At 40.1% G+C, this 10,276-nt stretch overlaps 1 protein-coding gene across 1 annotated transcript; it reads right to left on the reverse strand.

The window, feature by feature from the left end:
• Positions 1–3,733: 3,733 nt before the first annotated feature.
• LOC138970775 (U1 small nuclear ribonucleoprotein A-like) lies at positions 3,734–10,104 on the reverse strand. Its single transcript, XM_070343302.1, has 7 exons — positions 10,040–10,104; positions 9,291–9,398; positions 8,444–8,616; positions 7,734–7,852; positions 6,960–7,045; positions 6,262–6,427; positions 3,734–4,589 (listed from the first exon to the last, which is right to left on the reverse strand). Exons 2-7 carry the CDS (start codon positions 9,352–9,354, stop codon positions 4,430–4,432), a joined length of 768 nt encoding a protein of 255 aa, XP_070199403.1. The 5' UTR covers positions 9,355–9,398; positions 10,040–10,104; the 3' UTR covers positions 3,734–4,429.
• Positions 10,105–10,276: the final 172 nt, after the last annotated feature.

A 10,276-nucleotide genomic window follows, 5' to 3' on the forward strand; every position in this document is an offset into this window, starting at 1 on the left:
CATAGCGACTCGAATTTGCAAAATGGCGGACCGCAAAGCGAAAGCTACAGGCAAACGTAGAGTGTTGACATTGTCTGGGCGCCTTAAAATCATAAAGGCAGTAGAGGACAGTCCACACAAATCCCGAACACAGATGGCCATTGATTTAGGTGTCCCCCTGCCAACGCTGTCGAACATAATGAAAGACAAGAACAAATATCTTGCCGTCAGGCAAGAAGCGGCGATACTGTGACGACGAGCAAGCGGACACGGAGGTCTCAGCTGCCGTCTGTGGACAAAGCGCTGCTGGACTGGACTGAAGAGCCATAATAATGGAAGGCATTTTTTGGTACAATTAGAACCAGAGGCATTGGTCGTGGGTGTGACTCAGGTTTTTGTTGTTGTTGTTGTTGTTGTTTTAATCCATTAAACTGGTTTTAAGTTTAACTCACTTTTTATATTTAGTCAAGTGTTGACTAAATATTTTAACGTAGAGGGGGGAATCGAGACGAGTGTCGTGGTGTATGTGTGTGTGTGTGTGTGTGTGTGTGTGTGTCTGTCTGTGTGTGTGTGTGTGTGTGTGTAGAGCGATTCAGACTAAACTACTGGACCGATCTTTATGAAATTTGACATGAGAGTTCCTGGGTATGAAATCCCCATACGTTTTTTTCATTTTTTTGATAAATGTCTTTGATGACGTCATATCCGGCTTTTCGTGAAAGTTGAGGCGGCACTGTCACGCTCTCATTTTTCAACCAAATTGGTTGAAATTTTGGTCAAGTAATCTTCGACGAAGGCCGGGGTTTGGTATTGCATTTCAGCTTGGTGGCTTAAAAACTAATGAGTGAGTTTGGTCATTAAAAATCTGAAAATTGTAAAAAAAAATAATTTATAAAACGATCCAAATTTACGTACATCTTATTCTTTATCCTTTTCTGATTCCAAAAATATATAAATATGTTATATTTTGATTAAAAACAAGCTCTGAAAATTAAAAATATAAAAATTATTATCAAAATTAAATTGTCCAAATTAATTTAAAAACACCTTCATCTTATTCGTTGTCGGTTCCTGATTCCAAAAACATATAGATATGATATGTTTGGATTAAAAACACGCTCAGAAAGTTAAAACGAAGAGAGGTAAAGAAAAGCCTGCTATCCTTCTCAGCGCAAGTACTACCCCGCTCTTCTTGTCAATTTCACTGCCTTTGCCGTGCGCGGTGGACTGACGATGCTACGAGTATACGGTCTTGCTGCGTTGCATTGCGTTCAGTTTCATTCTGTGAGTTCGACAGCTACTTGACTAAATGTTGTATTTTCGCCTTACGCGACTTTTAACATAGAGGGGGGAATCGAGACGAGGGTCGTGGTGTATGTGTGTGTGTGTGTGTGTGTGTGTGTGTGTGTGTGTGTGTGTGTGTGTGTGTCTGTCTGTGTGTGTGTGTGTAGAGCGATTCAGACTAAACTACTGGGCCGATCTTTATGAAATTTGACATGAGAGTTCCTGGGTATGATATCCCCGGACGTTTTTTTCATTTTTTCGATAAATACCTTTGATGACGTCATATCCGGCATTTTGTAAAAGTTGAGGCGGCACTGTCACACCCTCATTTTTCAATCAAATTGATTGAAATTTTGGCAAAGCAATCTTCGACGAAGCCCGGCGTTTGGTATTGCATTTCAGCTTGGTGGCTTAAAAACGAATGAGTGAGTTTGGTCATTAAAAATCGGAAACTTGTAATTAAAATTATTTTTTTATTAAACGATCCAAAAACAATTTCATCTTATTTGTCGTCATTTTCTGATTCCAAAAACATATACATATGTTATATTTGGATTAAAAACAAGCTCTGAAAATTAAAAATATAAAAATTATGATCAAAATTAAATTTCCGAAATCGTTTTAAAAACGATTTCATCTTATTCCTTGTCGGTTCCTGATTCCAAAAACATATAGATATGATATGTTTGGATTAAAAACACGCTCAGAAAGTTAAAACGAAGAGAGGTACAGTAAAGCGTGCAATGAAGCACAGCGCAATCGCTACCGCACCAAACAGGCTCGTCATTTTCACTGCCTTTAGCACTAGCGGCGGACTACGTTCAGTTTCATTCTGTGAGTTCCACAGCTTGACTAAATGTAGTAATTTCGCCTTACGCGACTTGTTTGTATTCAGTGCGCGCGCGTGTGTGTGTGTGTGTTATAAATGTGTGCGTTTTGAAGAGAGAGAGAGAGAGAGAGAGAGAGAGAGAGAGAGAGAGAGAGAGAGAGAGAGGGAGAGAGAGAACTCAGAAAATGTTATTTGCTACGCCAACGGTCATTACAAAGCTTCCACGCCCAAAAACATTGTCAAAAGCGCAAAAGGGTTGTGGAGGGAACACACACAATACAGTTGAGCCACACACACACACACACACACACGTGCGCGCGAGCGCACGCACGTACGCGCACACACACACACAGAGGGACGGGGGGGGGGGGGGGGGGGCGGAGACTGAGTGCACGGCCTTATGTAAAGCAGAACAGTTCCTTACACAAACAGTTGCTCTTTCTCAGTATCGGTTGTCCTGACTGTGTCAGTGTATGTAAGTACATGCACTTTTCCACTTGTTATTCACAAACCTTTTCTTCTAACAAGGATATGTATCAAAACATTTAAACATAAAAAAACAAATAAATGCAAAAATGATATGAAAAAACCCCTACTTTTATCAAGTAACAGACGCGTGGCCGGATGTATGAAAGTCAATCCACAATATTTTCATACATCCGGTTAACCGGATTTAGTAAAGACCGGATGTATGAAAGACAAAAAGTGGGTCCCGACGACTTTCTTACATCCGGTCTCGACTGTACCTGTATTTTTAGATTCAGAATTTGATGAATACGATGCAATCATTTTTAAATCTGTTTGCGAAAATTCGATTTTGATGACAACTTTAATGAGCAAACTCATTCATTAATTTTAAAGCTTCCGAGCTGCAATGCAATCCCATAGTCCGGACTTTGTCGAAGATTGCTAGGCTAAAATTTCAATCAATTTGATATAAAAAAAGAGGCCTGGATATTCTTCTTCTTCTTTGTTCATGGGCTTAGACTCCCACGTTCACTCATGTTTTTAGCACGAGTGGAGTTTTACGTGTACGACTGTTTTTACCCCACCATTGGGCAGCGTACGCCGATTTCGAGGAAGCATGCTGGGTATTTTCGTGTTTCTATAACCCACCGCACTCTGACATGGATTACAGGATCTTTTCCGTGCGCACTTGGTCTTGTGCTTGCGTGTACACACGAAGGGGGTTAAGTCACTAGCAGGTCTGCACGTAAGTTGACATGGGAGATCGGAAAAATCTCCACTCTTAACCCACCTGGCGGCAGCGACCGGGATTCGAACTCACGACTAGGAGGCCGACAGGACAGCACGTTTCGCCCTGCAGTCCGGACTGACGATCTAACAGCGAACGACAAGAAGAAGGAGGCCGACGTCTTACCACCACACCCATCACATTACATAGAAGAAAAAAGAAGAAGTTTCTTTTAACTTTTTTTTTCTTTTATAGTTTTGCCACACCCTATTCTATTACATTTCTAGTTTTGAACGATATTCTTTGAACTTTATTATTCAATGTCTATGTCACGCTTTTGGACCATGACTGACTCGTCTGAGAATGACCCATATCTTAAAACAGCTTTCAAAGTTCACACACACCATCAGATCACTCGTTACAAAGGTACAACCCAACACAAATACAGCATGAAAAAACATTTATTTTACAACAATAATTTTAAAATTTAATACACACTTAGTGGCTGTAATGCAATGCTGACGCTGAGGGGCGTGCCGTGCAAAGCCAGGGGGAGACAGCTCTTACCCCACCGTTTCCCACTTCTGGCGTGGCGTGCAGTGCCCAACAGGTCAGCTACAGTGCAATGCCACAACTACAATCATTCCGATAAGATCAAACACACTCTCTCAGCATTACCATACACTCTTTTACCTGTGAACATATCCGGCGGCGAAGAATGTGAACACCAACTTCCCCAGAGGAACTTGAAGACAGATTCACTTTACATATACTTTGGTGGGGTTCAATTGCCCAAACCTCTACTTCGTTCCAAGATGAATTCATTTTACCTGCACCGTACCAGCTTCCAACAAATTTGATCATTTTCATGGTTATCCTATTAATTAAGTAATGGAACTTCTTCACTCTTTGCAAACTTTTTCCTCAGCATTCTGTCATCTCAATAGTGAATTCTTTCACTGTCCCGTTACAGTTCTAGACACAAGTGCGGAGAAGTAGAAGGCTTCATAATGTCTTGCTATCAGCACACAGCACTCTCAAATGTTGTTTGCCGAGCTTATGCCTAGAACTGTGAAATGAATGGAACTGGCACACCTTTTACCTTTCACACAACTCATGCACACAGGAGACTTGGAGCACCACTACTTCTTGGCGAATGTGATCTTCATGGCGTTGGAGGGTGTGATCTTGAAGCCTTGAAGAGCATCCTTAGCTGCCCCTGCCTGCATGTCCGTCTCAAACTCCACAAACGCGATGTCGTGTCGACCTGGCACCAATCGAACCTCCTTGAACCCTGGGAACCTGAGAGAGAAAAACAGATGTTGGAATGTTCATATGATATGAAATGTATTAAAATAATCAGCAACCGTTTCAAGGTTTTATTCGGCTTTGGGCTCATACGGCTTTTAACTAAGCTAACATAGTACACAGCTAAATCACATACAAACACACAACGAGACTGCATACAGGCACAGTCACACATATTATGCAAGACATGAGCACATTACAATACAGGACATTCAAATGACTTTACCCACTATTAGACTAACACTACCAGCTGAAGCTGACTCTTGTATACAAAACTGGCAAAGAACCTCTGACTCTTGTATACAAAACTGGCAAAGAACCTCTGACTCTTGACCTTGAAGGTGACAGAAGCTTTTTGGCACATATAAAGCACAAAAATGCCACCTGGAAATTTGTTGAGTACTGATACCAATGGGTGTTTTATACATTTCCTCAGTTGAGAATTTTAATTTACTTATTTCCTCCAGCACACTGTCCACTGTAACATTATCCATTCTCCCAGAATTCTGGCTTCCACACGCTCTCTCTCCGACCAAATACAGTGGAAACCCGCCTTTTTAAGACCTAGCTTTCTTTAAAAATGTCTGTCCATAACCTCTGTAAATGTACCTCCCTTTTAAAGCCATATGTACTCGATGACTATACACGCTAATTGCTTTACCAACAGCTGGAGACATGCTAAATTAAGTTCCCTGCAAAATATTGTGGTCTAGGACCCCTTCAATGTTGAGATATGTTAATTTTCATTTTGATCTGGATCGTCCTATTTATAGATTTGCCAACAGAGGTAGTGTTGACGCAAGGGAAATAACTCCGCGTCTTTGTTTACATCCAAAGTTTTTGAGACTCTAAAACAAGCTGTAATGCATGTATATGGTCCGCGCATGGCGACATATCGTCATTACATGGTCTTATGGTGCGTTTGACATCGATTATGGGCAAACTACACTTTGTAAACACGGGAGCGCGTACATATGCCTTTAAGACTTATTTCCTTTATAGCTCAGTGAATATTTTTAGTAGTGATAGATCATCTCCAGCCAACATTTTCATGCTATGACCTTGAAATTCAACGAAAACAAGTCACATTTGTGTCATGTCTGAAGACCATCAAAACCTACAAGTGTGTGAACTTCGGAGGCTTTAGCTTCAAAAGCATAAGGCCAAAAAAAAAAAAAAAAAGGTCTGTTTACGGTAACATATGCCCAAAAAATAGGGTCGGTAGGTCGGGATTTTTTTTTTCCCCCTCCAAAAAACCATATTTTTACGTTATTTTGCAAAAAAAAAACCAAAAGATTTTTTCTTCTTCTTTTTTCCCCCAAATGCCAAAAAAAAGTCTAGGGTCGCGCGAAAAAACTAGGGTCGGTCGGGTTACCGTAAACAGACCTATTTTTTTTTTTTGGCCTCAGAGAAATCCTCAATGTTGAGCTTTTATGAACCAAACATGATCCCAAAATTTGACGAGGGTCAACCAAACTTGGGTCATGTCGGGAGATGATCAAACCCTAGAAACATCCGAGTAATTACCAACGTTAAGTTTTATTATCTACGGCCGGCTGGCCTAACACTAAGCTCATTCCTAAGGCTCTCCTGATTACTCAGGGAAGCCAAAAAGTGGGGCTCCACCGTACAACCAATCACAACCAATCTAAAGCATCCAACTTACTGGTTGAACAACATGGAGAGCATCATCTCGTTGGTCTCCTCGGGCAGGTTGGTGATAAACAGGATCTGGTTGGGAGGCTGTTCTGGAAGAGCTGGAGCCGGAGCCGCCGGAGTTGCTCCAGTGGGCGCCATGGGAGGGGCAGGAGCCGGGACTGTTGGTGGTGGGCCTGAAATTGCATGTTTTAAAAAAATGTATTAGCACTTCGTTCTTGTCAACTCACTGAAATCTGAAGAGTTCTTTGCTTGACAGTGAGTTACAATGTCTGTAATTAACGCATGCACTTGAAATCTTTCTTCAAAAAGAAAAAAGAAAGATGATCAACTATGATGGTAACAAGAGTGAAGATTTCCAGGAATGAAACAAGATCAATGTATGATGTCAAACTCATGCAGAATGATCTAGGTGTGTGTTTGTGCTTGTGTGTGTTCATGCATGCATGGTTAAAATCTAACAAACTGATGTCATTTCCACCCCTGCTCATAATTTTAACATCAGAACATGGACTACCAACCGACCCAATCTAAAATATAACTTCTTCAGACGTCAACGGTTGTATCACTCATAGTATGAGGCCTGCTGATGTTATGAACTGGAAAATTCAGTGCAGGCCTTCCACAGTCCCCCCCCCCCCCCCCCCAGTTTTGCAACTGGACATGTGGTAAAATATAACATTGCATGCCAAAGAACAAGATAGTAACCTCTGGCAACTGGCGCTTGTGGTATCATAGGCTGAACAGCCGGGGGTACACCAGCATTAGCGGCTGCAGCAGCGGCAGCAGAACCCCTACACACAGAAAAAAAGAACACTCATGAGTCATGTTATCAATGTCATTAATACAAGGTTTTCTTAGCTCAAGAAAATATCAAGTACAAGAAATTGTTATTTATTTGAATAAAATTGTTTGGAAAAAAAATTACAAGAAATGATGATGTAGGGTGCCAGAAAGAATATTAGAAGGGTTGAACTATATATTTGAAAAAAAATAAATTAAAAAAATCAGCAACTTTTAACATATTTACATTGCCAGTTTAACATCCAGTGTCCAACTTATAGTACCGGTAATTCTGTTGAAATGTACATAAAACGAAATGTGTCATCATCAAGGTGAAGGGGTTATTCCTATTACCAACGCCTGCTAAAAGATAACTTTGGTGAAAAATGTAGGAAGGAAACAGATGCTTTATAATTTCCAGGCCATCAATGAATGCAGTTGTGAAACCAAAATCAAACTCATTTAGTTTAATTCTTCAGCTAAACAGAATACATTATATTTTTAATGCCCAGAGTACCACGAATTCCAAAAGGATATTTTGTTCTATTTTTTCACATTTTTTCTACGTTAGACAATTAAGAGTACAAAATATGGCAAAAACTTGGGGGTTCCCAGGTCTAGCTGCGCAATAAAATATTCTGTGTTCTGAAATGATTCACAGAAGTTTCCAACTGTGATTCGATGTGGTGTCTCACTTACTTCTTTTTCTTTTTGCGACTATGGTCTTCATCGTGGTCTCTCTTACGTCGTTCTCCCTCCACGAACGTTCCCTTCATCTTGGCGATGATGTCAGAGTCCTTCTTAGAAAACTGGATGCGCTGAAAACACACACAACTTTCAGTTACACACACCTTGCATTTAGAATACATGTGCATTAAAAGGTCACAGGAAAAAAAGAAAATATGCCCCCTCACTCAGTGTATCTTTACACCGACAGAGAAATCTTCTAATCGATAACTCCCCTTATCAGATGATAAGTTTAAGCTAATTAACCCATCAAATTCCCCTGTACCACTGAGCTCAACTGTTTATCACCCAAAATCTTCAGTTCAAAGTGCAGATGTTATGTTATGTAGGTACAATACAAGCGAAAAGATACCTAAGCATGCAAGAGGCAACATTAACCTTAAGCTCTCCCCCAAAAAAGAGAAAGCAAGCTGAACATGTCAAAACAAGGCTTTGCCATAAACGAATAAAACAGTGATTAATGACAATCTTGCACACCATGTTCCTTTACACAAGACTCCTTTCTCACAACGTTCCTCTAAACAGTCAAGTTGAAAACATACCATAGGTTTGTCATAGAAGGGAAAACATACCATAGGCTTGTCATAGAAGGGAAAACATACCATAGGCTTGTCATAGAAGGGAAAACATACCATAGGCTTGTCATAGAAGGGAAAACATACCATAGGCTTGTCATAGAAGGGAAACCCCTGCATGGATCTGAGTGCGTTGGCTGCTGAGTTGACTTCCTTGAAAATCACAAACGCTTGCCCTCTCATCTTCAATGTTTTCAAAGCCACAATGTCCAGAATTTGTCCAAACTGAGAGAAGATGGCGTAGAGAGACTTTTTCAACTCTGAAATGAAAGACAGGAAAAAGACAAATTATCAAAAAAATGCTCATTTTTAAGTACAAGAAAATCAGGAAGAGCCTGAAGTACACTACATGGCCAATATCAGTATCAAACTAAACAAACACCTGCTTAGCGGTCTCATGCGCTGATGCAGCATTCTTGGAGGGAGGGGGAGGAGAGGGATAAGGCGAGGACATTTTTTTTCCCGTTTCCGATTCTCAGATGGACCCTCTAGATACTTTTCTCCCGGCTTAACACCCATATATCTCCCCACTAACTTCATCAAGTTTGACAATTTCACATTTTTGGCGAAACATGTATGAGGAACAATGCTACTTGGGGTGTGCACGTTAAAGATCCCACGATTGACAAAAGGGTCTTTCCTGTCAAAATTGCATAGGCATAGATAAAAATATCCACCAAAATACCCGTGTGACTTGGAATAATAGGCCGTGAAAAGTAGGATATTCGCCAAAATGGCTGCGATCTGCCGATGTGAATGCGTGATGTATTGTGTAAAAAAAATTCTATCTCACACGGCATAATGATTGATTGATACTTTGCTAGTGCTTCTCTGAAATTTGATCCTTGGCAGCAAAGGTCCCACTTGCTTTTTCGCTTGCCGTGCAAACAGAAATGGGTTACAACAACTGAACAAGTCTAAGCTAGCTACGTACCATCCTTTTTGATCTTCTCATTCAAGTTGTTGATGTAGATTGTGTGACTTGGCTGCATAGACATCTTGAAAATTTGTAGTGTGATCTGTAGATCAGCAGATACTCAAACTGCAAAAAAACAAAACAAATGGTGAAATGCTGTAAATCATTTTATGATTTCATTTATTAACTCATCATTTGTATTCATTATATCATAAAAGACATAATTTGCATAAAAGAAAAGACCATCAAGCAAATAGTGGAGACAATGAGTTCTACTAGTTTACTAGTAATAGCACAACCGACTCTGACATGCCTCAATTTGCAACTAAAATCCTATAAAATAATAAATGCTGCCCATTGCCTAGTAAATGACCATAAACAAGCACCACAGACTAGTACTCTTTGTTTGTTCAAAATATTGTAACACAGTGAAGCTTTCTCTAAATTTGTCATGTCAGTCAGTTTACATGAGTCACATGAGGTGGGTTTTACATGATTCCTACGAAGCGACATTACTTTACAGCTAAACCGTAACAATCGACATAACCTTTGTGAGTGAACACTGACAAGTGATACTCTCCTCTACTGGCTCTAGGTGAATGCAAGCTTCTTTGAAAGCGAAAGTCTGACGTTAATAGCGAAGCATGCCAGTTAAGATGTGTAAGTCGTTATGCACAAATTAATAATAACTTATATTTTCATTATATGGAGAATTCTGATCCGAAGGATTGCAGGATTAATCCAGATTGTTCTCAAGACTTACTAACCCTTCCACTTTCCTCAGACCGTAGCGTCGACGGCGGTAAATGTCTGTACTTCCGGGTCAACAAGAAGACGGAAGTTCAAGAGTAGAAAAAAGGATCAACATTTCATAAATTAATGTAAAAACTGTATTATTGGTTTTCCCACAAGCTTCAAAGTGAATTATACTTTGTAAAAAGTATCAATCATAAATATTTTATCCGATACCAAAATATCGTTTGCGCGAAGTCAGTTGCAGACAT

Source organism: Littorina saxatilis, linkage group LG7 (assembly GCF_037325665.1).
Source record: "Littorina saxatilis isolate snail1 linkage group LG7, US_GU_Lsax_2.0, whole genome shotgun sequence".
Lineage (NCBI taxonomy): Eukaryota > Metazoa > Mollusca > Gastropoda > Littorinimorpha > Littorinidae > Littorina > Littorina saxatilis.